At 33.0% G+C, this 27,089-nt stretch overlaps 2 protein-coding genes across 11 annotated transcripts; one reads left to right on the top strand and one right to left on the bottom strand.

Moving 5' to 3' along the window:
* Window positions 1-382: 382 nt before the first annotated feature.
* LOC134720664 (TLC domain-containing protein 5-like) lies at window positions 383-9,169 on the bottom strand. 5 transcript variants are annotated; one of them, XM_063583066.1, is made up of 4 exons: window positions 8,983-9,169; window positions 5,901-6,130; window positions 5,382-5,477; window positions 383-4,172 (listed from the first exon to the last, which is right to left on the bottom strand). In XM_063583066.1, coding segments are annotated over exons 1-4 (942 nt in total). In that variant the 5' UTR covers window positions 8,985-9,169; the 3' UTR covers window positions 383-3,558. The 5 variants fall into 5 exon arrangements, with proteins under 5 accessions (XP_063439136.1, XP_063439131.1, XP_063439133.1 ...); XM_063583061.1 differs by having other exon boundaries at window positions 8,991-9,162; XM_063583063.1 differs by having other exon boundaries at window positions 8,995-9,151.
* Window positions 9,170-9,196: 27 nt separating this feature from the next.
* Window positions 9,197-27,032, top strand: LOC134720663 (cell surface glycoprotein 1-like). 6 transcript variants are annotated; one of them, XM_063583055.1, is made up of 4 exons: window positions 9,197-9,275; window positions 10,438-10,630; window positions 11,440-11,505; window positions 24,177-27,032. In XM_063583055.1, exons 2-4 carry the CDS (start codon window positions 10,474-10,476, stop codon window positions 26,675-26,677), a joined length of 2,724 nt encoding a protein of 907 aa, XP_063439125.1. In that variant the 5' UTR covers window positions 9,197-9,275; window positions 10,438-10,473; the 3' UTR covers window positions 26,678-27,032. The 6 variants fall into 6 exon arrangements, with proteins under 6 accessions (XP_063439125.1, XP_063439126.1, XP_063439127.1 ...); XM_063583056.1 differs by lacking the exon at window positions 9,197-9,275 and adding an exon at window positions 9,292-9,311; XM_063583057.1 differs by lacking the exon at window positions 9,197-9,275 and adding an exon at window positions 9,400-9,419.
* The last annotated feature ends 57 nt before the right edge of the window (window positions 27,033-27,089 follow it).

The following is a 27,089-nucleotide window of genomic DNA, read 5'->3' as shown; positions in this document are numbered from 1 at the left end:
CTGGGATGTGACAAAATCCATGCAAATTCATATTATCTATATATAAAAAAGAAGATGTGGTATGATTGCCAATGAGACAACTATCCACAAAAGACCAAAAAATGACACAGACATTAACAACTATAGGTCACCGTACGACTATGGTCTTCAACAATGAGCAAAGCCCATACCGCATAGTCAGCTATAAAAGGCCCCGATAAGACAATGTAAAACAATTCAAACCGGACAACAAACGTTACCAATTAATACTTACCTAAGAACAATTTCATACAGATTTCCTCACTTATTCTTAACAACATCACTGAATCTACTAAATGTATGTGTTTATAGAACAGTCATTCCATTGTATATAAAAAAATAAACAGGTTAAAAGATTGTTTTATTTTGGTTGTATAAATAGTATAAATAATTTATTTAACAAAAAATATACAAATAGTAAAGAAAAATCAAATAATAAATAATTTCAAAACTTTGTACATCTAATCATCTTACATAGAAAAAAATATACTATCATTGCATGAACATGATAAATAAATCCTGAAAAGATAATTTTCACATGATTTAATACAGACACAAGCAACTTCACTATTTGCTCATGCATTGTAGGGAAAGACGTATTTCCTGTAACAATTTGGGCTACATTTTTTTTTTATCAAATCAATTTTCTAAAACTAAACATTGATATATCTATCAGAGAAGTCAGATGTAGTATTATATGTACATAAAATGTAAGTTAGTTTAACATTTTTTTAAATAACACAAACAATTATAATACTTCCTGTGCCTACCATGTATATTTGAGATACGATATTTCTGTCATTTAAAGTAGGTCAATAGTGTTTTATACAGAAAGTATAAATATTTACAGGTTGGACTAAATAAAAAGTCAATTAAGGATAAAATTAAGTCACCATTGCCAATCATATATAGAAATATAAATATTTTAAATAAAGTGTTCTCACATTAAAAGGCAAATCCTAAAGAGTTCCAAATGAAAACACAGATTGAAAGGAACCATTATAATCGTTTTCATAAGTATATTGACAAGAAGATTCAGTGGCAGATCCAGAACATTTTTGTAAGGGACTGACCTAAGGGGGACCGATCCAGTCATGCTTCTACTACTAAATAGAGTTTAATGGCGACTACCCTTGCGGGTATTGCGCCAGATTACCTTATATAAAAAAACATTTCGAGTAATGCTTCAGTGCACAGGATTCCCTATATAATCAACCAAAACTTTTCAAACAAAAAGGGAGGGCAGGGACCCCCTGAAAGGCCTACGAGATTTAAGATAAGAAAATCAATTAAACAGGTGGTTAAATTTATATACCTTCAACAACTACAGTAACTATAATTTGGTGATTGTCATTTTTGTCAAATACTGTCACTCTTTTACGCCATGGCTAATATTATATATCTGTCAAACATGTACTGGTTTTATTTAAAACTTCTTTAATTGATATGATATTTTATCGTTTGCAGATTTTTTATGGTAAATAAAGTAAGTGTGAAACCTGAATAAGTGTCTTTAGAACAACAAACTACACTCACAAAAACGATTTTTAGCATATTAATGTTGAAAATTCAAGTGGTTAAAGCTTTTAGGTGATGAAACCACAAGTTAATATATATTTATAAGAGTTAAGCTAATTAAGTTGGAAAAAAACTCAAAAATGGTTCTGTGAATGGTTCAGATTCTACTTTTATTTGTACTTAAAAAAAATACCTTTAAATGGTTGTGACTTGCATAACTGTTATTCTTATAGAATATACATGTAGTAGAGCAATCTACCATCATTAAGTATCTCTAATACCCAAAATGTATAAATCAAATCATTCAAATGGTAGGAACAACCAAAAAAATACATGTATCAATGCCCAAAAATACCAGGTTTCTTTAATGCTTATATAATAACAATGATCTATCACAAAATACTAAACATGTTGTGGAATTGCACTTTGATGTGAACAAAACAAAAAAATAAAAAAAACAGTGCTATTTGAGAAAGACTAATGAAGTACAATGTATACACACACACAAAAAAAACCACAAATACATGTATGCAATCTAATCAACATTTTATAAAAATTTGTATGGGTTCCGCGGAACCCAGTGTCTCGCCTAATTTGGCTCAAAATTGCAGGCTCAACAAAAATGAGGAAAAAAATCAATAAAAATGTTTCTCTTGATACTATCTTTTGATTATAACATGTATAAGACGCTTCTATCCAAATTTGATAAAAATCCAGGATAATTAGTGATTTTTACTTTCAAGTGCATGGAAAGTCATTAGATTTATTGAAATGAAGTTTATAGCAAATATTTATATAACATATACATGATTCATCATTCAGGCCATTGAAATGAGATTTACATACATGAATACATGTAGCCTGCATGTGCATGATTCAAAATTGAGATTAAATTCACCAAAATGGAACTTTAATACATGGGATGCTGCAGGTAGATACTTATTTTCCCAACAAGTCAGTTTATTTAACATCAAATAATGAAATGCATGCCAGGCCTAGAAGTAACAAAACTTTGATCAGTGCTCGGAGCACAAAAATCATGCTCAAAACATGAAATTCGGCAATTCGATTGGTTGATATTGGAGTATGAGTACAAAAAACTGACTTGAAAGTTTATGACTTCAAGACCAGGACTTACATTGTATCAGAAGAACAATATTACCAGACATCTTTATATACAATATGCATGTGCTTGTTCAGTGGAGATTTTTTCTAAATTTTCATTGATAAAATTTGACATGTATGATGCATGTGCATGATTCATATTCGTCATTAGAATTCAATTCATTGAAATACTATATACATGATTCATATGGGTAAATGGGACATTGGATTTCAACTCACGGATTTACAAATAATTTTTAATATAAAAACTTCATATTCAAATAAGAACAGAAAATCTATTTTTGTATTAAATAAAAAAACAACAGTCAAGTGAAATATACTTCAACATAAATTCTGTAAAGTTTAGATGTATAATTTATGACAGCTTCCTGAACTTGAGATACACGTCTTTATTTTGATAATTAAAAATATCTATTTACTATTATCATAGAATGGCACCAAGATTTTTTTTAAACTAAATCATATAAAAATAAATGTTCTTTTTACATGAAAGTACAGAAGAAAAAAATTATGGTTTAGATATGGAAGACAAAGAAAATAGATCAAAAATAAATATGGAGGTACATTTTATGCATACTTCTTAAAAATATACATTGCACATGTATCACATGTATAGCATGTAAGGTTATAGCTATAGATGATGATAGATACAAAAATAAAAAAATACATTTGTATATTACGAAAGTTCAATCATTTCATTTACACCCTGTTTTATCCATTTATAAACATTTTGTTCAATATGGCCATCTTGTATCAGGCTTCAAACACATCTTGTAAAACATTTAATTGTTACTTCATGATCATGAACTGAATTCACTATATTCCTTTTTATGTAAAACTTACTGACACAGAGCACAATCACAAACTCATTAGAGTTTTCGTTGGATGAAAATATTATTAACTAGTAATAACATCAGTACGACTTACAGAAAACTCAATAACATCATCAGTCGCTAACTGTTCCATCGTAGAACCTATTTTGTTTTGAATGTTTTTAGAGGTAATGAATCCGTTCTGGAGAACTTTACGAGCCCTAACATTGTGATTGTTGTCCTTCGTAACTATGACCTCAGATTTGTCTGTTATGTTTTTGTCTTTAAGTTCACTTTTCTTATCTGAAGAACTTGCCTTCCATTTTTTCAATTTCTTGGTGTATTTCTTAATAGCATAGGTTATTATATTGACCATGAACATCCAACTCAAAGCATACAATGCAAAACCACCAATTCTTCCCAACCAATCTGTGTCCTGATTAAAGTAAGAATATAATAAATTGGTACCGACTCCTATTCTTAGACCTCCAAAGAGTAACATGAATGCAGCGTCTACAATTTCACCAAAAACTGTATCATATTTTCCTGTCTCTTTAAGAAACCACCGTAACTGTAACAGTGGATTTGATGCCTCACTTCCTACAATACAAGCAATCAACTCTGTTCCATACCAATGTGTTATTGCGCACACAGACAGACCAGCTATACTCAGTATATGGTGGACTAACATAGGAGGACCTACAATAAAACAGTAAATCATTATGGTTAACTCATTTTTCTAATCAATAGCTTAAATTTACATGTATAGTATTTAAGGTGGTACCTAACACTACAGGGAGATAACTCTGTAAAATCAACTAAACGTTTTTATTATGTTGCGTTGTGAATGCAATATTAATTATAAGCTTCTCAATGATCAAAATTAGTGTTTGTCAAACTGCTATGTAACCAGTGTAATTTTTCTGATAAAACGGTTGGTTCAACTTTTTGAAATTCTTATATTTTTGTCAAAGGGTCTTAAATAGAAAACTTCGTTCAAATTTTATGAAAATTAAACGAACCAAATTAATTTTAGTGAAGGTGTTGGGTACCACCTTCACATTAATCTGCATGAAATGTGATTCAATATTTTTCTCGACTCAAGTCAATAGATCTCTATATATACAACTCCATGTTGAACACCATACTTTGGTTTACTTTTACAAATTGTGATTTGGATGGAGAGTTATCTCAATGGCACATCTTGTTATATCTAAGTACATTAAAAGATAGTCAGGGGTTGAAGTCATAAAACTATGCTCAGTGCTCAGAGCACAAAAATCATGCTCTAAACATGAAATCCAGTAATTTGAATGGTTGATTTTTTAGTCTGAGTACAAAATTCGTGCTCAAAAATTGTGTGACCCCAAGGCCAGGAGTAGAGAAATATAACATAAACTACTGTGATTTCTCTGACAATGAGATATACAGGATATTTTTTTAGGTTAATCAGCTGTCTTAATTCTTTTCATATCAAATACATGCATGCAGCTTCCAAATTTGTAGCTACATGTATTTGTCATGAATAAGAATTTGTTGTACAAATGATCTGCCTAGATTTTTCTAGAATAAACAAGTTTTGTGCAGAAATTAATTTTTGAAAAACATTGTAAAATTAAAATTAAAAACAAGTTTTCATCGAATCAACACTGTTTAAAACTCTGTTATATCAGTAAAGTTAACTCAAGATTATTTTTTATAAAGGAATGAACACATCATTTAGCTTGAAAATAATATCAGACTAACTCTTTTCATTGCTTTTGTTGAAAGTTGTGTAATATCAGCTGCTGAACAAATTGCAATCTTTTTTGGTCTAATCAATCACCAAACATGTGCATCTGTGACTGTACATCTGTCTTTTCCTTTGTAGAAAGCTATATAATAAACTTATATTGTAAAATACCATACCTTCTGTTTGATAATACAGGCACCATGACATATCAAAGAGGAAATAACCAAGACATAGACATATTGTCTGTTGTTGTAATGGTGTTGATCTTCCCCCTGAAAAATAAATTTAAAAAAAAAGTTCCATTACAAAAAAAGGTGCATTCAAGAATCATAATTTAAGGATTTACTGATTAAAGTTCCAATATTTCATTTGTCAACTAATAAGTTTTTTTTCTGTAATATTTGTTTGCATGAAATAGTTTCCCTCCCACATTAGATGTACAAAAAAAAATGTATGCATGTAAAAAAGACCTGTTGGTGGCCTTCAGCTATTTTCTACTCTTTGGTCAGGTTGTTGTGACTGTCTCGCTCTTTGACACATTCCCCTTTCTTATTCTCAATTTAATGCAATGCTTCTAAGCTATAATATTGTGATAACAAAGTCATAATTTCATTATGCTACATTAATTTAAATCTTTTGCCATTTTCTGGAAATTGGGCACAAGAAACAAAAATATAATAATAATATGACTATACCAGCATCCGTGAATGGCCATGGCCCTTGAACAAATGCACACCATAATCCAAGTCCTGTAACAGTTAAGGCATGGAGAGCTGTCACTAATCTTACATTCCATTCATAACTTCTCTTATAATTAACAAGACACAATGTAAAGTACAGCGTACACCAAATACTGGAGTATAGGGCAACTGTTAACATCACATTCGGGGAATCAATTGTGTCTTGGTCTTCCATCTTTTGATCCCTAAAAGGATAAAATTTAAAGTTCAGTTTAAAGTTCAATTTTCACATGAATTTACAGTAAAAATGATTAAAAAGGAAAGAGATCTTACATTTTTTAGCCCTTATTTATCTATATACAAGTAGCTCCTTATGTTTTCAAGTACATGCACTTATCCTTCCTTGAATTTCAACTTTTCCGTTGAGCATTCCTTAATCCATTAATTGTAATACATGATACATTTGTTGTACATGTATGATTAAAAAATATTATCTTCTTCACATTCCCAAATGTTCATGCATCAACTTCATTGAAATAATGAACTAAATATTTGTGGCTTTTGGCGGCTAGATAGGTTTACTGTTCAAAACTGTTCACATTCATTTACAATATTTGTCACATTCATCTGTGCAGTTTGAATTTTGGATGCTCACATGAACATGATGAATAATTACAACTGTCTTATTTCCTTTGCACCATAATATTTTTGTCTGCAAGATATGACTTACCAGCATTGACCAGTACACCATTTGATCAAATTTGAAAAGTGAAATGATAACTTGTCATTGTATCTAAATCTGCATATGAATTATACCACGGTGAAACCTATTTAAATTCAACCACTCAAAGACTAATGATTTTGATTGAAAAATAGGATCAACAGTTACTGAATTTTTCATAAATTGTCCTAATAATCAATGATAAAAAGATTAAAAAATCAAAATTTATAAATATAGTACATCTATAGCCCTCTTCTGGATTTTGTTTATATTGTTTTTGTAGTGGACAAACAGTTTGGTTCAGATACAGTAGGTTTCACTGTAGACTAAATTATCATTTTTTATCTACAAATGTCAGAATAATAAGTAAATATGTATTTAACCTACATGTACATGTATACATGTACATGCATTACCAATTGTAAAATAATGTTTCAAACCAAAGCCATTCAAGCATTTATTTTGTCTAATGTACAAATGTTATAGCCAATTTAAATTTGAAAAAGAATGCTTTAAGAAATATACAGCTATATTTATTATGTAATATTCCTTTTTAAAGTCACTGTATCAAACTGTCAGATCAGAGATAAAAGTGAGAGTTCATACATATATGCATTGATATTAAAAGTGATAAAAATAGATATCTTTGAGAAAGAGGCTGTCTGTGCTTACAGTAGACCTGAATAATAATGTTCTTTATGCTTGCTAAAAATCTTTTCCTCAGACAGAAATCATTTAGAGCAATTTATCAAATTTAACACATTTAATAGAAAATTTAAGCAGACAAATTAAATTGTAACTATGAACAAGAATATTCAACATCATTTATCAATAAATGATCTATATCTTCATATAACATCACACAATGTAAATATTATCGCATGTATAATTATGAAAGTAAGACATTTCAATCTTGATTGTCTTACATGCGACAATTATGATCATGGTTGTAAACAATCATACAGGGTGACAGAGAACTATGTTTTAATTCAATACATGTATTAAAAATATTTACAGTCAACATGGTCAAAGTATAACAGTGCATCATTCTTTAATCCTTCCCATTGTGTTTTAGTTGGTCGCCATGTTGGATACAATTACACTATATTTATTATATTCTTTATGAACTTGCCTGCTTTCTATAAATAATTTTGAAGTTATAAAACACATTATTAATAAACTATTATTTAATAATCAATATTTTAGTCACCAATATGTGCTAATATTAAAATTTCAAATGTCATTCAGTCATTACAAATGTTATTCCTATAATAACAGTGTAATTCTATCATTCGAAGTACCGCAAAAAAAGACTACATTTAAGAGTATACATACAAGGCTCAGAAAGATCATTCTAATGTAACAACGTTTGTAACGTTCATTTTGATTGGATAACGTCACTTTCTTACATGGCATCAATTGACAATTGATGCTATTGGATGTACGCGCAAGCGCAGACGGCATATGAAAGATTTTAAATACATGTTTTAACGTTGTTTTCTGTCAGTTTCATTAGAATGGAGATAACAATATTGTATTTTAAGCTCCGACGGCATCAATTTGGGATTTGATGGTTGCAAATACCCATTGACTGTCTGCGCTAACGCGTCGCCAGTTAACTTAATTTGCGACCATCAAATCCCCAATTGATGCTGTAGGAGCTTAAAATACAATACAGATATCTCCTAATTGTTATGTTCCTGCATCCTGTTCTCAAAAATCATGGAAGAGGGTTCATGCATTTTTTTTTTTCTTAACAACAGAATATTTTGTTTTATATAGTAAAGCAGTGGGTGTCATTGGGGTCTAAGCATGATGTTTTTTTGTAAGTGGACACGTGAAAATGGGAAATGAAGTCTAGCAGAATATGTCAAATTACAAAAATATGAGAATTGCTTACATGTTCAATTCAAATCAATTGAGAGGGATCAGAACCCTCAATGAGATACCCTCTGTATACTTGTGAAAACATGACTGGGACTGGTGTCACCTGGTGTTACATCAGTATGATACATGCTCCCACCTCCCCCCTCAAAAAAGCAAATATGATTCGTCCGAGAGTACGTTCACATTTTCGCAAGATATAATATCAAGTGAACCTCAAAACGTTGTATAATACAGTTGATTATAACAATTGGTTAACCGGCAAATAAAGCTTCGCAAATAAATATCAACAAACCCGGAAAATGTTGTAGCAACAAGTTTCCTTGGCCTGTTCAGCTTGTTCAGAGTCACAGATCGAAGCAATACACGCACACTTTGAAATGTCAATAAATGCGTCAGTCACATTTATGCAGAGATTCAAAAGAAAATAAATCAGAATATGAGTTGCTTTATAAACAAGCGTTGAAATGTAAAATAAAGTTATAAACAAACATGATCACCTGCCTAATTTGCCGGAAGTGTAACCTTTCCCCATCAGGGCAAAAAGCAGCTTTTCTTGCATTTCGATTCGTTGATATTCCATTCAGTATATTTGTTTCGCTTTTAATTTTATATTCTAAAAATAAATTTGGACTCTTACTCAATATAAAAACTTGTAAAAAGGATTGTTGATGCAGAAAAAATACATTTCCTTTTTATATTTTTTTCTTCATTTCAGATGCAGTTAATATTGTGACGTAACAATGTTTACACTAGTTACCTGAGAAAAATCAGCTGATCGAAACGTAAGTACATGACCGCGAAAATACAAAATAAACACAGTAAGTTGTTTCACATGGTCGGGACAAGACTTAACATTGACTTGTGTCCGATAGAGGCGAACCTACAGCACGATTAATTTAATTAATGAGTTGTTGGTCTTCTAACACGTGAGTGGACCGTGACAGTTGGACATTGATTGATATGTCAGAAAGCGAGTGGATAACTGATAATGGGTGTTATAATACTAAAGAAAAATCAAACTGCCCCTTTTGCACTAGGGTTTGGTTGAAGTTTACAGAATCTTGGATTACATGAGCTCGCAGCTGGTTAGTCCAAATAATAATGCCGTCTAGAAATGCTATTTTTGATTTTTCTGTTTAAAAATGTATAAAAAAGCCATTCTAAAACTGCATAACTATTTGGACTAGTAGCTGGTATGATTTCGGCAGTTATAAATCATAAGGTATTGACCACCACTAAGCAAGTTTATAGATCGTGCAGTCAGGTTTAAAATATAAAAAAAATCACCAAAATTAAAATAAGATGAAGGCACAGGGTCGTAACTACATTGAGGCAAATGAGTTTGTACTTCTCAATGTGTTCCGGGTTTGTCTTTTGTTCATTTATTATTGTCCTGCTATATAACTATAGTCTGTGTGTTGATTTTTATTTGTAAACGTGTGGTTTTGCAATGTTGCATGCCCGCCGATAAAAAGAAATGAAGTACATGTGCACTATTAAACCTACTGTAATCACATACAAAGTCAATGCATAGAAAAATACTAATGATCAATGGTCAAAGTTGGTGGAGGGGTCTTCAACAATAAAAGAATCATTAATACCAGGATGGTCCCTAGTGTTGACTTAACTACAGCACTGACACTATATTTAAATCTAGTCATAAAAAATCACCAAAGTCTAAGCACGATACAAGACGAGAACAGACAGACAGACAGATCCGGTATTAATGATTATGAAAATTACGTTGTTTGCTTTATCCTACATATAGGTCCATTTAAGTCTCAAAGTTATACAATCTATTGTCAGGTTATAACTGTTTATACTTTATGCTTTACGTGATGATACACCTTTTGTCGTTTGTCGTTTGTTGTACAAATATTTATTACGTGTTCATGTTTTGTGATACAACATATTTGACTGTTTGTGGTATTTTGAATTTCAAAGGTTGTTCCCAAGCGTATCGCCGCTTGTCGAACCAGAATGTCTTCAGCAGAACAGTTTTACTGGAAGAGGAAGCTTCCAAAAGGTTTCCAAACTCAGCTGGAAAGTATAGGCCGTGCAATCATTAGAGGACAGCCTGATAATGTCTACGAATTTATTGCTGCTTATTTGGAAGGAAAGCTGGTAGCCAGGAATGGTAAGACTTCAAATTATCAATGTCAATATAGTCACAGAATAATTTGGTTTGCATTTAGAGACTTCAAATTATCAATGTCAATATAGTCACAGAATAATTTGGTTTGCATTTAGAAATACACAGAAGTTTCCAAAACTTTTTGTTTTCACGGCTAAACAATTAAATGAAACGAGCGGCCATGCATTTTGTTAGTATTTTGATTAAAACAAAGAAATATAGAAAAATGAGTGAGATATGTAAAATAAATCCTGCCGAATGCCAGTGTTTATCTAAGGGTACTCCGACATCGCCAAACAACAGAAATTGACCGTCATGTTATAGCTATAGTGCTCAGGGAAGTGGCGATAAACTCCAACAACCAACCAATCAATACATTTATCATGATGTACTTACTAAGAGAAGTTAATATTGCTACTTTGATCAACGGTTGACTATGTTTACCAAGAAAACATAAATGATTTTTGTTATTTTTCCAATTTAATACCGATCCACTTTAAATCTGCAACAGAACCATATAAGACTAAGAGCGACATCTTATTTTTATTTTAACTATAATTTTAAAAGACAATCACATTACGCAAACGCGGGTATAAGGTTCTCTCTTCAGGGAATACCCTAACACAAGAATCTACAATTTTGAAATGATTTACTTTAATATAATTGTTAAGGTATTAAGGTACAAACACATGTCGTTACACATCAAAGGAAGGATTACATTCTAATGCTATGTTTATTTATTTGATTTTCTAGAAACATTATTCATTTTCATAGTTTTTCATGTAAACTAACCAGGATAATTACTATTTTAGCTGAACTGAAAGTTTTGCCAGATGTATCATACCTACAAAGAATACAGAAGAAACGGACAGAAGCAGGTTTGTAAATCTAACAAAGTAAACGTCACACTATGTAAGATAGTAAGCAAGATAATTTGTGTCTTATCAAATCAGGTCAAAACGGCACTAACATGAGAACAAAATGCATTTTATATTAGCTGGGTTTTTTTAACTCTAAAAAATGACCCGTTTCAAAGGTTGTTCTTGTGCAGCTATACCCCAACGTCTACATTGATTGACACCTTTGTCAAATCAAGAGTAAAGCTGTATCAGTGGCAGATTTTGAATTTGCACAAGTAGGTCCCATTGCCTAAGAGGGGACCAGCTCCGGTCATGCTTCAGTAATTTCATGTTCAATCAACCAAAATTTCCCCAGAAATAGGGGGGGGGGGGGGGGGCTGTGTATTCATTGACGAGGTGATGGTTTCATCAGAGATATATAATAATACTTATGTCTCTAGATTCATGCCTTTCGGATTTTTTTTAAATAGACGTGTCGACGACAAACGTATTATTGAATACCTTCCTTTTGGTCCAATCTTCCAAATACATCTACATATATAGATACTGATATAGATATATAGCTCTTAAGCTGTATCGGATCTTTACGTTTGTTTCATAAAATTGGTATTCATTTGTATTTTGTAATTTTCAGATTTGTCCATGCATCCATAGTTATGAGCATGAATAAGCAGCATATTTTGGAAACATTATTGGTGCTTTTTTGTTTAATATGAGTTATTTTACGCAATGTTTGAATTAAAAAAAAAAGACGAGATCCACTTTAACCTACGGAATTTTCTGCAAAACAGCAGTTTAGTTGTCTAATGAAGTATACTTTCTTTTGAACGACATTAACACTTACGTTTTCGGTGGAAAACGGTGGTGATTTACATATCCAATTTAACCCCCCCCCCCCCCCCTCAAAACTATATTGTAACCAGTTTTCTTTATCATATAAAAAGAATTTAAAGACAAAACTTTATAGTAGGACTATCTGAGTTGTCTATTTTTATCCACAGCAAGTATGAATAGATATACACCCAGAACATGCACTAATGAGATGAGGCTATATATTGCCTTTTTGGAATTTATCACAGCTTCAATGTTTGTACTCTGTAGACGATTTATGCCTTTAAAAGTAGGACAAGTTCCTTGCTCGTCATCATGAATTGGTTGATCATTGGTTGATCCAGGGGGGGGGGGGGGGGGGAGGGTGTTGGAAACGCCACTTTTTTCAACGATCAGTGCTTATGAATGGGAATATAATGTTGGAACCCCTTTTAAAAATTGCTGGTCCGCCCCTGTTGATCGTAATATTGCACCAGTGTCATAACCCACTAAAATCTACCATCAAACTCGCACATCAACAATGTCAACCTCTCCAATATTGTTACCGTTTTTGTCTGGTTTCTGGCTTTGTCACTGACTGTCAGTTGATCCCTGTAAACCGGTACCAGATGCGTACCCTGTCTATCTACCTTGTCCCTATTTCACTTGTATGTTCTGTTAATTATTCATAGTTTCTGATTTTTTAACCCCAATTTTTCTGTTTTATTCTCTGGTTTCTGAGACCGTTAATGAATATAGGTTTACCTTCCTTAATTTTTCCTTCAAGTAGTAATTGACCTGTATACTTAAGTGTTCTCTTTTAGCCACAGTATAAAGGAAGTACATACTCATTAACTATACACTTAAAATAGTATGTATATACTAAAAATTCACGTCATTACAATGATGGCATTTTATATCTTTTGTTTTATTTAGCCGTTCCGATATATGAGAGAAATATCAAAATGCAGAAAAATAAATGGCATTATTGGATAAGTATTTTTTTGTGTTCAATTTTTATTTTATTCCAATACTTTAACTTACATATAGGCTATTTACTTTACTTACTAGTTTACCTAAGATGTTCAAGTTAGATACAGTAAGTAATTATCATTGAATTAAGTAGAAATAAAGTTCCTTTTCCGATTACATCGATAAATGCGGATGCACTTGATACATATAAAAATCTGCACATGTATATACACACACAGTCTGATTAACGTATCTTCCAGCTTTTTGTTTTCCCTTTGGTTCATCATACTTTGACTCTTATTATTGGAGTGTCTGTCATTTCATGCATGTGGGATAAATTTGTTACACGTGTGCCAGATACCATAGCAAGTCACTCGATGAACGTGCGAAGGGGAAAGTTTTACTGATTGATTGTTTAGATATTGTCTAAGAAGTTTATATTAGATACAGTGTATGATATCGTAACTAACTTCATATTAAAAGAGGATACATTAACTAAATATGGGAGGAATATTTTCAAAGTTTCGTTCAGGAGGTGAGTGTACTGAATTAATTGACACACATATATAGGGATCAAAACAATAACCTAGACTGTACCCATTTTACGTCTCATTTTACGTCAATATCATATTAAATAAATTATGCAGTACTTTCAATGACCATAAGATTTACATCAAGGAGCGACCACTCGAGACCCTCATCATCGGGTACTCATGGTCGTTCATCATACTGTTGACATATACTTTTCCAAAAGGATCTTTACATGTCGATCTATAAGATATTAGTATTTTTTATGAATGAAATTAGCCCGGCTTGGTTTTCTTACATGTCAGACGGGGATTAGGTTTATTTGATCACTTTTTTATTTACTGACTTGATTAAAATGTTATCTTAACATGTGTACGTATTGACTTACGATTGATCACAGGTTAACGTGCCATATAATTTGTGCACAAAGTTTTTAGGGACCGTTTTTGTTAAGTGCACGTTTGTATGACTAATGCCTGAGATAGACAATCATCGTTAACATCTGTTCTCCATTGTGTTATGTCTATATGCTATAAGATCATTTAATGGGATTCATATACAATGTATTATGTAGACAATACAGACAGCCTCAAAACAAAATCGGAGTGTTTTTATGTTTCTGCTTGTTTAGGTTTTTTTTGTCATTGAATTTAGTACCATCCTTGATCTCATCCTTACACTTTCACGTGTTGCCTCATTTTGAATTCTTGAAATTCTTTCTTTCTGTGTCTGTTATCTGTCTGTAATTTCTTCAACACATTAGAACTTAGTCATCATACACTAATGTTGTTAGAAAAACACGTGTAATGATGATATACTTGAACGAAGTATGCGAATTCCGATTAGTAATACAGTATATAGTTTTTGAGGGTCGTTCTTCCACTTATTTATGTTGTACTTTTCAAAGTATTTCGGTTACTAACTATTGCTAACTCTTGCTTAATACAATGAATGTATTTAACAAAAGTCAAATTCTATATACTAGAACTGTGAGTTTGGTTAACCAATTGAAAAGTCGATTTTAGTTGAATATTTCAATTTTGAACTTCAATGATAAGGTACAAAGAACAATAGACAATACCTTTGTTTTGTATTTTAATTGTTTTCATCCAGAAAATATATTTCGGTATACTTTAATTTGTACATGTTATTTTCAAACTGTAGAACTTTAATGATTTAATGTTCTCTTTTTGGAATTCTATCCACAAAAAAGGAATACAATACATATCTGGCCAGGCCTCATGAGAAAACACATTAAACCCCACATAGAGTTAACTATCGTCAGTTAGAAAAATGTGGAGAATTCCGAACCCAGACTGTTTTTTTTTACACATTCCCCATTTCCATTCTTATTTTTTTCTCAGCGGATTTGCCTATAAAGTATAACGAAAAGCAATTATGTCGCTTTGAAATAATATTTCATTTGTATCTATTTCGACTCAAAAAAATCAGTTTGATGAAAATTGTAAAAGGGTTTCATGAAAGTTTTCCAAGCCTAATTAGTTTAAAAGGTTTAGAGAATAGAGAATATAATGGGGATAAAGTGCAGATTAAAAGGGGGTTAGAGAAAAATAGACAAACAAAAGAATATAAAATAATGGACAAAGTGAAAAAAGAATAGGGAATATTGGCTCCTTATTTAATAAAAAGACAAATAAATAGAACTGAAGGACCCCATCATGAACTTCGTCAACTGTTGGTATATTTTTGCACCAACGATTTATGTGTACACATATAATAAATCATAAAAGTTCAATAGTAACATACATATGTCCTGGTCACCGATATTGATATGTATGTTTCTGTTCACTAATAAAATATATATTTTTCAAGGACAGGTAAGATAAAGGTAATGTGACGTCACTGTCGTTCATTTCCATTCATAAAATAAGTCGGTCAGATTGTCAAAGGGAGATAATTTTTCCCGGGGTTTTCAGTATTATCCAGCTTCGTCAGTTACATTTATCTAAGATCTTATGCTCTTCAAAAAGATAAAACCTCGAGATTTTTTCAAAGATACTGATAACAAAGTATTATTTTTTATTAAGCTAAGTACTGTACAAAAAAAGCTGTAGTACTCTACACGAGACTAGCTGGGTCAGGGGTAATCGACTCAGTAGTCTGAATTCACATGCATATAAATAAGCGGAAGAGTTTGAAACTGGGAGTGTTATTAGACTTATAGCCAACAAAGAAAGTCGATTTTTCAGTAGATTCTCAAAATTTTATCTGAGGTAAGATATATGAAAATTTTAAAAACTTTGTCTTTTTCCTTTCTTTTTAAATAATAGTTTATCGCCATTTACGTGTTTATATTCTTTTAATAGTTTTGTTTAAATTAAATTAATGTTTAAACTGACCAGTTTCTTACGTAAGCGTAGTTTTTGTATACAGATCTGCAATAGTCAGGTAGTACACATTTATGCAACTTTGTCAGTGGACAATATTCAGTTATTTTTTTGGCCAAAGAAATTTTGGATTGAGTTGGTCGACAATTTGATTTTAGTGAAAATAATATGTTCATCAATAATATCGGTTTATATTCTTGGCATATATACGAGATTGACGTAATTTGCTTATCCAGACTTCTCTGTTGACCTTGAGTCCTGCAAAAATACTTGTATCGGAGTGTTACCTCAGTAGATACCTGTATCTATACATGTTTGTATGTAATGGTTGTCCAAGTGATATTTACATTCATTGTTTCACAGTTTCGTTTGGTGTTTGGTTGGATCTTGGATGTTGTCCACTTTCGTCAAATAACAGGTAAATAAATAGGCCTTTTTAACGCTTGATAAAATTGGCACAAACTCTGAGATATTTTTTATAAGTATAATATATCTATAAGTATATATATTATATTTTTCTTCAATTGGTTGTGCAATTTTTACATCTAAAACCTGAGTCGATTTGTTCCTTCTGATAGAATTGATTTCATCAGTAATATGATATTCTACTTTTACATGCATTTCCGTTTTGTAACGTTACAAAATTATCTCCGGTTATTACAAAAATGAAATGGCATTAATATATTATCTATGTTTAACATTTAACTGGTTATTTCTATTTGATCCCTAGCGTTGTTTTTTCTCCTTCATTGTTTGGGGGTAGCGGTAAGGGATAGAAGGGTTACATACAGAAATATTTTTTTTACAATAATTTTCATTATTTGTATATAAATGGTTTCAAAAGAGGGAATGGCATACGATGATAGTTAGAATGAAACATTTTTCCAATTACAATAGTGCTTCTGTGTTTTTCGCAGGAATAACAAATAAGAGCTTTCTAAAATCAGCCGGTATCATGCTTCCTGGGAACATGCTACGTTTTGAACATGTGTGATGCGATGCAACTTCCTTTTTAACTAATGTCTCACATGTTGGTCGTATATGACATTTTCACCGCATTCTCAGGATCTACAAATCAAGGGTTTCTGAAATTTTGGAACAACCTTCGTGTGCATGAGCATGTTATACCTTGAGATGCATCCATCGGACACTGACTTCCCGTTTGTTTCAATAACATCAACGGTTCATTACTATTTTATGGATGTGTAAATCTCTATCCTATATAGGAGATTTTGTGTATCTCATCTGATAGAAAATATCATAACATTTTCGTAAAGATAGAGCGACTTTCATAAGAATTGCCTCATGAAATGTGGAAAAATAGTAACCCATTTTGCAAGTTACAGTCGCAGAAATAATAAATGAATTCTAATCCGACGGCAGTGTTAGCTTTGAATTTTAGCTGTCAGATAACTGCGAGTACTCTCAGATCTGTTCCTAGTGTCTGCTCGTTGTCGGGATGTACAAGTACCCGCCCACGTCCACTTGTATTTTTGTACATATGATGAATAAAGCCCTTTTTAACTGATTTTTATAGTTCGTTCTTTTGTTGTACTGTTATAAATACCACTGTTCCAGGTTAGGGGGAATCCCGCTTACATGTTTCCCCTTACCCCCCCCCCCCCCCCACCACATTATTTATGTATGTGCCTGTCCCAAACCAGGAGCCTGTAGTTCAGTGGTTGTCGTTTGTTTATGTGTTACATATTTGTTTGTCCTTTTTTTTTTTATATAAATAAGGCTGTTAGTTTTCTCGTTTGTAGCTTTTATAGCTGACTATGCGGTATGGGCTTTGCTCATTGTTGAAAGCCGTACGGTGACCTATTGTCGTTAATGTCTGTGTCATTTTGGTCTTTTGTGGATAGTTGTCTCATTGGCAATCATACCACATCTTCCTTTTTTATATTAACCATTTATAAAAAGCTTCATATTTCATTAGGTAAAAGACCTACATGCTTCATGAATTGTGTATTTGCTTTATGGTATAAAGTTTCCTGCAATTATTTTGTCAATTGTCATTTTTGGTTCAAGGGTCAAGGTTTAAGTTTCGTAGTCAAGTCAGAAATAAGCAAGAGGTCAACTTTATTTGGTGTATGTAACGATTGTCATCTGAACTTGTTTAATCTTCGTACTTCATTGGTTAATATAAGGTTTCTGATCTTCTATAAGCTATAGGGCAACAAAGGTTGGTGGAAAATTATGGGACGATTGTTAAGTATCTCTTTGACAGAGTTCATCAGACCTTGGATTAATTTTTCTTTGTTTCATTATCATTGTCAATTTTTCCTAGGTAAGACTGTTTCTCAGATATCACAATCAACATGCAAACTGTATGATTGTGGGGTGTAAATGTCAGCCCCTCCCCCTTAATGATTATACGGTGTATATAGTTATCAAAGGTACCATGATACATGTCAGTCTGTCAGGGTTTATCTGACGTTGACCTCATTTTCTTTGTTGATTGTTCAAAGTAATGTTTACTTGGTTATGACAGTGTCTCCGATCATAAAAGCAATATGTTAACTTTGTTTGGTGTATTTAATTGAATTGGGTGTAAATACATGGGTTTATCTGAATATGACCTCATTTACATGGATCATTGATAATGTTAGATTTATGTGATAATTGTAGTAAAATCTTTACAATACAATCATAATAGGGAGAGTAGGCGAACAATTCCAGTGTGTTTACTTGTGTGCTTCAGTTTAGTTTCATATAGCAAACTATTGTTTTACAATCATATCTACCATGTCTGCAGGCGTGGAAGTTTTCCAGCTCTGATGATCCCATACAGTCATATGTATGTTTGAATTGAACCAAACTTCATAGCATTCCTGTCAGAATATTTAAACGTTTCCAAACCTTATTTAGACAATTTTAGTGCTTGTCCGATGGAGAAAGACATTAAGTTTTGTTAAAATTAACAGCAAAACAAAAGTATAACTAGTGCAATAAAATAAAACTTTTTATCACAAATTCTTTTTCTGTGAATTAACTTATTTTAAAATCATATACCAAATAGAGACGGAAATAAAGAGCATAGGAGACTTCTATTGTTAAGAGTGAATTCAAGAGGTATACATTTCTTTCCTTGTTTTTTTCTTCTTCAATATCTATCTTTTTTTAATAAATGCACGTATAAAACTTCCTGAACAAATACCATAAGCAATTGTTTAATACAGACAGCTTGATTATAGTAAAAACGAATCTTTTATTAAGAGTCGGCTTAAGAGTGGGCATCGTTTACAAAACAAGGACATAAGGAAAGTTCTTTTCATGTTCTAACCGACATTTAGGCTAATTATAGACTCAACCTTCCCTATTTCTATATGTATAATTTTCATTTGCATGATTTTTTTTAACTAATACACAAAGACGGTTCTAGGATGCATATCTTATAAGATTTCTTATCTATGACGTTTTAATATTTTGCAGTCTATATAATAGAATGATAAATAAGAAGATAGTATCTCTGAAATATCTACATGGTATACTCGGTACTTGAAAACAAACGGAAATACACCATAGTGATTAAATGCGCTCAATTCTTTATCGAAGAAAAACAATATGCGCGCTGAATTTCACCAAGAAAGTAATCTATCAAATCATTCCCTCTCCCATGAAAAAAGACATACAAAGCACATGCATTTCTATAGGACTGAGAAGGTGATACTTTTCTTAGTTTCCTTATTATATATGTATGTGGGGTTTTAATTTTTATTATGAGGGAAAGGGGGTCAGAGCCGGATTTAGGGGTGGGGGGGCCACCCTTTTTGGGAAAAAATGTGGTTGCTTATATAGGGAATCATTGAAGTGTGACTGGAGCGGGCCCCCTCTTAGGTCAGTCAGTGGGCCCCCACTTATGTAAATTTCTGGATCAGCCACTGGGGGTGAATATGTTCCATGGTCGTTTTTGATTGTAACAATGATCATATTATAATTAGTCAATGACAAAAACAAAAAGTTTACAATGATGAACTACTTTCTTCTTAAGACCTTGAGTAAAACTGGAACAGTTAACGATTTTGTATAAAGTTTATAATGATCTAATATGCACCTAAAATCAGGGTAGGAAAGATTAATGGTTTGTATTGATTTATTTGTGTTACGCAATATTTGCTGGTTAATGAATAAATCCGTCTGTTCATTGAAAGTACTGTCTGGGTATAGAAGTGACTGACATGTTTGGTTGCCAAGTTTTTACGTGCTATCACACACTGTGTTAGTCGACCAGTTATTGTCTTGTACTTTTGTACCTTTTATTGAAGAATTGACTGTTACGTAACATTGTTGACAAGTTTGTTTGAGATGTCCTCAATGGTTTTTGTTTTTTGGATTTTTTTTGTCATGTGTTGCAAACTAACAACATCAAGGATAACATCAAACGGCGACAAGCAGTTTTTTCATGTCACACACAAAAAAAAGATGAGAGGGCCGATTTATTTTGATTATGTAGACACAAGCCGTTTTTGGTGAACAATTGGAAATTGTTGACTTCGGTGCTCTTCAACTCCTTACTTTATAAAGCCGGTTAACTTCTTTACTCTATCGTACCTGATGAGGGTTTTTTTGTAAGCGAAAAGTGCGTCTAGTATACAAAATTATAAACCTGGTATCTTTAAGTGTTTTGTTGTTGTTGTTGTTGTTGTTGTTATTATTATTTTTTGGCATAAGTTTTTCTCCGGTGATTAATTACTAAATTTTCAATAGTTCATACATATTTTTCAAAACCTTCGATCGGTGGAACAATATAATACGTTGCTGGATTGTGTCTGTATCCTCTAACACACAATAACATCATTGAAACAAAATGCTACAATGATAAGAGAACATATGTAGCAGAAAATTACTAATGTTTTTGCACCTTGATATGATTCATCTGTAGATGATCTACTGATTATAATGTACGTTTCTTTAATAGTGTGTATGCGTCAAAATATCTCTGTATCTAAAAATACGATATTTAGACAGTTAATTTATTGCCTTCACATAAGAAAAGTTTTATAAACCTGCAATAAACTTGTATCTTATGTAATAAGAATTGATTGATTTACCATATGATGTTTACCTTAACCCCTTGTAATGACAAAAGTTAAACATCGAACCTAAAAACCTGTTATAAACATCAAATAAAACAAAATAATTTAATTACGAGACTAACACATCTGAAGTTCACACCAATACATAAATAAAGATATTAAACCTGTAACATGAAGGATTAATGCCTTGAACGCAGACAATAAAGTCGAATTACATGACTTTGTTTCATAAAGTCAAATTGACCTTGTTTTGAATTCGTAATGGAGACATGCTTTTGACCTAGTTTTTGAGCTTGAGAGTTTTCGCTTCATCTAGATTAGAATAATAATGAAAGTGCTATTATTAGGAAGACTGAAGAAAATAAGATCTCCTTTTTTAAATCTAACCCTTCAAGTGTTTCAATGGTACCTTCCTTCTCCCTGTAGACAATATTCTTCATAAAGATTTACAAATAGTTATTTTTTCATTCGGGGCCTTTTATAGCTGACTATGAGGTATGAGCTTTGCTCATTGTTGAAGGTCGTTTGCGGTGACCTGTTGTTTAAGTTTCTGTGTCATTTGGTCTCATTGACAATCATACCGCATATCTTTTTTTTATATATTAATTTGAGACGTCCTATTCACGCATGCTATTATAACTGGTTTCTCATTGGAACAATCATTTAGATAGGATTTCTCTTTAATTTAACCTGGATAACCATTACTTAAAATCCTTATATATCTACACAAAGACAATGCATTTATCTTGATAATTTCTACCGAGAATGAGTAATCCTGTGTTCAAAACTGTTGTTGAAAAGTAATATATCATTGAGGGAATGTATCACGCTTAGAATATGTATAAAACACGCTGAAAAACAATGGTATGTGACAATTATACGTGTATTATTCTGATCTCTTTAAAAAAAAGTATGCAACAGAGAATAAAAATTTTATTTTAAAAAAAACTGTAACAAGATTTTAATACGTTTTTCTTGATAAACAAACGGCTTTAAGTCTACCACTTATACTTTACACGGATTTGAGGAATTACAGTTTACAATTTTACAGATAATTTTTAAGAATATAAAAGTGTGGTACCAAAATAACTTTTAATCAGTAAAGTTAATAGACTATTCGAAATAACGAAGTTAACCTTATCCACCAAAAAAGTGACAGTAACTGTTTTATGTTTCTTTATCAACCAGTTATTCAAATATTTTATGATGATAGTCACTTTATCAATTAGTTAATAACAAAGACATTTTCTGTTGGGTAATATTGTTACCTCATGGATTTCCAGGCTACCTTGTTTCTGTGGCTCATAATCTTATTAGTCTCGTTTTCTGTTTATCTTTTTTGTAACAAAACCAAGCCACTTACACAGGCCGTCTTTTCTGTCTCCAAAATTGTATTTCTTTGTGACATTAATTTTCGAATTTTGTTTCTTTTTTCTCAATTCATCATATAATTTGTGAGAATTAACACATCTTAGTACAAATGCTGTCGTCTACAAGCTATCTTCAGACCTCTTTAGCTATACATTATCAACAAGCTATCTTCGGACCTCTTTAAGCTATAAATTATCAACTTGCTTCCTATGATAAAAAAAAGCCAGATCTTACACAATATGCTAGAGGATAAAAATTGTCCTTAACATGAAACAGTATGCCCGTCTTCATATACCCACTATCAAAGATACCTTGATGATCATTTATGCTCACAGTTTTGTGAAATTTTGAATTGATTGATATGGGACATTGTTATTTCAGACATAATGTTATAAGATGAACACCTTAGCACAATCAAATTCCAAAATCATAATTAAAAAAAAATTGAACCCGGAAAATCTTCACTCGATCTAACCATGTCAAACAAATACAGTCTCAACTCGTGGGTTAAAATAGTTAGTCTGTCATATGCTGAGTTCACACGTAATTCGAATTTGATTCGCATTAACTAATTCGAATTAGATTAATTCGAATTCGAAACGTTTTATGTCTTAACGTCAATTCTTGTTCGAAATTACAATGCGCATCAATTCGCTTTACTGTCAAAACGACGTTAACTTTTGATTCGTATTAACAAAAGCGTATTTCTAATGCGAATTAACTAATTCGAATTAGTTAATTCGAATCAATTCGAATCAAAAAAGAAGAGTGTGTGAACGCGATAAGCGAATTCGATTCGCATTCGATTCGAATTCAATTCGAATTAAATGTCCGTGTGAACGAAGCATAAATAAAGGCAACAGTAGTATACCGCTGTTCAAAACTCATAAATTCATGGACAAAAAACAAAATCGGGGTAACAAACTAAAACCGAGGGAAACGCATTTAATATAAGAGGAGAACAACGACATAACACCGAAACGTAACACACACAGAAACGTACCAAGCATCAGACAAAACACCACGAGAATAACAAATATAACATGAAAACCAAATACATGAATTTGGGATAGACAAGTACCGTGCCACGTCTTATCTCAATATCTCAAAAATAAGAGAAAACACAAACGACTCAACGTTAAAATGCAACACACACATAACGAACAATAATATAACAATGGCCATCTTCCTGACTTGGTACAGGACACTTTTAAAGGGGAATAAAAGTGGTGGGTTGAACCTGGTTTTGTGGCATGTCAAACCTCGCACTTTAATGGCAAAGTTAAATATAACATTGAGATGACAACATAATATTACAGGACTACAATACAAATAAATAGGAGAATATATTAGACAAAGAAAAACATAAATTAGTACAGATATAATTGTGACTTATTGTTCGGCTTATTTTCAAATTTGTTTTATCAGACTTCTGTTTTTGAAACTTATTTTGTTTTGGTGGAAAATAGCAGGAAACTGAAGTTTTAAACAGAAGGTGTTACAGTAACACATTTATTACTAGTATATATGTCATAACTAGACACACGATACAGCATTTAAGAGTGTTGAAAGAATAATACATTAGTTGAGTGTTTATTTTTTTTTATATTTTTATTTTCAGGTGCCAAGAAAGCAGCCCAGGAACAGGAAGAACAAACTGCCGCAAACGCAGCTGAAACCAAAGAATCCACAGAACAAGCTGTTGCCACTGCCTCTGAAACCAAAGAATTCACAGAACAACTTCCAGTGGATCAAAAACACCAAAGTGAGCCAAGCATTCCAGTCGCCGAAAAAGAGCTAGTAGAAACAGAAGGTGGAAAATCGGCAGACGCCATTCAAAAGACAGACATGGCGGACGTAGAAGTATTGAACACACCAACTGTCATTCCAACATTGGAAGGTGATTCAGGACGCGATACACCTGCAGCTGTAACCGAAGCCGTTTCAAAGTCATTAGACGCAGCCCAACGGCCAGACACTCCAATGGAGATACCATCAAGCGCCCCCGAAGTAGCAGCAGAGTCTACAGAACAGACGACGGTGAAAAGCACACCAGAGGAAGTGCCTACAATAGAAATGTCTGCAGACGAATCTCACGAGAAAGAAGATGATACAAAAGAAGAAGCTGTACAAGAAGTAAAACAAGAAGCAGTGGATACTGTTGTAGAAGCTCCTCAAGCAGAATCTGGAACTACCGAACCATCTTCAGAACAAATACCGCAAGATACTGTAGAGGCTGCTACAGCTGAACAGACTGATAAACCAGCAGAACCAGAATCAGTTCAACTCGCACAAACAGAGCCCGAACAGAACCCTGAGACAAAAGAAGATGAACAAAAGACATTAGAGTCTTCAGAAGGTAAGAAAGCAGAACCTGAAACTGCTGAAGAACACGCAACACCAATCACAGAACAACCGGAAGAAACGACATCCGCTGAACCACAGGCTGATCAACCACCATCGGAACTACCTAAAACAGAAGAAACAACGACAGGAGTTGAGCAAGAGGTGGTAGGAGCAACTCAAGAAATCACATCAACTGAACCAGAGTCTGATAAAACAGAAACTGTCACTGAACAGCCTCAGGAAACAACAACTGATGAAACAAAATCTGACCAGCCGCTGACTGAAAATGAGACTTCAGAATCAAAAGATGCTGCCCAAGATGAACCAATCGTTCAGAGTCCAACAGCTGCATCTGAACCAGAACAACCTGTCGTTGACAAATCAGTAGAAGCTGAATCGGCACCATCTGGAGCGATTGAAGCGGAACAATCTGATAAACAGGTATCAGAGAACATAACAGAAAGTGCGGCAGCTGTTGAAAAAACTGAAGAGTCGATCACAGAAGCGGAACAAAGTGGTCAGACAGAAACAGAAACAGCTCAATCAGAGAATACAACAACCGAACAGGACAATGGATCAGCTGAACAAAGCACAGAACAAGTTGAAAAAATTGAACAAACACAAAAATCTGAAACACCAGAAGAGCAACCGCCTACAGCTGTTTCAGAAGAATCTGAAACAACAGCAGCATCCGCCGTGTCGGAAACACAACCTTCTGAACCGCAGATTACGACCGTAGAACCAGGAACACAATCCGAACAAGAAACACAACCAGAGTCTGAACAAGTTGAATCGAAACAAGAACAGCCAGAGGCTGACCAGACTGTCACAGAAACGAAAGAAGAAAGTTCGAACGAACCTGAACCAGAACAGGCTACTACAGCAGACACTGTATCAACGACTGAGGTAGAAACAAATCCTGAACTAGTTGCTGCCGAACAAAAAACAGAAGAGATAAAAGAAACCGATTCCGCTCCAGCTGTCAGTATACCAGAACAAACTGCTTCAGCTGAGCCTGAATCAGAACAAAATGATAATTTATACACTAGCCCTGAGCAAACTGAATTAAAAGAAGCTGAATCACAACAGACTACTGTAGCCGGAACTAAATCAGGACAAACTACTGTAGCCGAAACTGAATCAGAACAAACTACTGTAGCCGAAACTGAATCACAACAGACTACTATAGCCGGAACTGAATCAGGACAAACAGCAAATGCAGATTCCGAATCTTCAGGACAAACCGAACAAATTACTCAGGCAGAACCTGCATCAAAAGAAAATGTTCAGACAGATACTATATCTGAACCTCCGAAAGAATCAGAACCGGCAGATAGTGCCCCAGATACAGAGAAACCATCCACAACAGAAACTGAACCTGAACCTACGAAAGAAGCAGAACCGGCAGATAGCGCCCCAGATACAGATAAACCATCAGCAACAGAAACTGAACCTGCACCTACGAAAGAAGCAGAACCGGCAGATAGTGCACCAGATACAGAGAAACCATCCACACCAGAAACTGAACAAAATGATGCACCCACAAACGAACAAACTGCTCCATCAGCAGAACCCTCTCCAGAGGAAACGCAAGCACAAAACACCGAAAAACCAAATGAACCATCACCAGACGCAGCTGCATCGGAAAGTGCACCAGATACTGAACCACAAGATAAACCAGAAGCCGTAAATGCATCTGGTTCTGAGCAAGCCGCATCCGCCACAACGACTGAAGGCGTGCAAAAAACAGAATCAATGAAGGAGCCAGAATCATAAACAATCAAATGAAAACAGTCTTCTGTGATAGACAATATTTGATTTTGATTTTATTTACTGATTAGGGGCCAAGAATTGAAAAGTTGAATGACTGTAGTTGCTTGGAAGTAAATGTGCACTGAGAAAAAAAGAGCATATAGACAAAATATATAGTTTTCGTTGCTTTTTCGTTTGCTTTAATGAACCGATTTAATTTCATATAGATTATGATTTTTCAAAATTATATCTGTACATTAAGAGCAAAAATATCAAAATAACGAATGCGCTGGTATTAATCAGATTATATGATGTATTATATATTTGACATGTAAATTGTATTATTTATTATGAAAAAATAAATTCTGCTCAACAGTTACTTCAGCTTTTCCGTTGAAGGGTAACTAGATGGATTCCACATAATATGAGAAATGAC

This window comes from Mytilus trossulus, chromosome 6 (assembly GCF_036588685.1).
Source record: "Mytilus trossulus isolate FHL-02 chromosome 6, PNRI_Mtr1.1.1.hap1, whole genome shotgun sequence".
NCBI classification, from domain to species: Eukaryota; Metazoa; Mollusca; class Bivalvia; order Mytilida; family Mytilidae; genus Mytilus; species Mytilus trossulus.
The sequence above is the reverse complement of the archived record's forward strand: the minus strand, read 5'-3'. Positions and strand labels throughout refer to the sequence as shown.

Excerpts from the sequence above, each read along its gene's own strand:
- LOC134720664 (XM_063583061.1), bottom strand. The coding sequence starts at position 9,073 with ATGGAATATCAACGAATCGAAATGCAAGAAAAGCTGCTTTTTGCCCTG. Across the intron at positions 5,478-5,900 it reads ATGGCCATTCACGGATGCTG|GGGGAAGATCAACACCATTA; the intron begins GTATAGTCATAT and ends TTTATTTTTCAG. Across the intron at positions 4,173-5,381 it reads CCTGTATTATCAAACAGAAG|GTCCTCCTATGTTAGTCCAC; the intron begins GTATGGTATTTT and ends GTTTTATTGTAG.
- LOC134720663 (XM_063583055.1), top strand. The coding sequence starts at position 10,474 with ATGTCTTCAGCAGAACAGTTTTACTGGAAGAGGAAGCTTCCAAAAGGT. Across the intron at positions 10,631-11,439 it reads AAAGCTGGTAGCCAGGAATG|CTGAACTGAAAGTTTTGCCA; the intron begins GTAAGACTTCAA and ends TTACTATTTTAG. Across the intron at positions 11,506-24,176 it reads GAAGAAACGGACAGAAGCAG|GTGCCAAGAAAGCAGCCCAG; the intron begins GTTTGTAAATCT and ends TTTTATTTTCAG.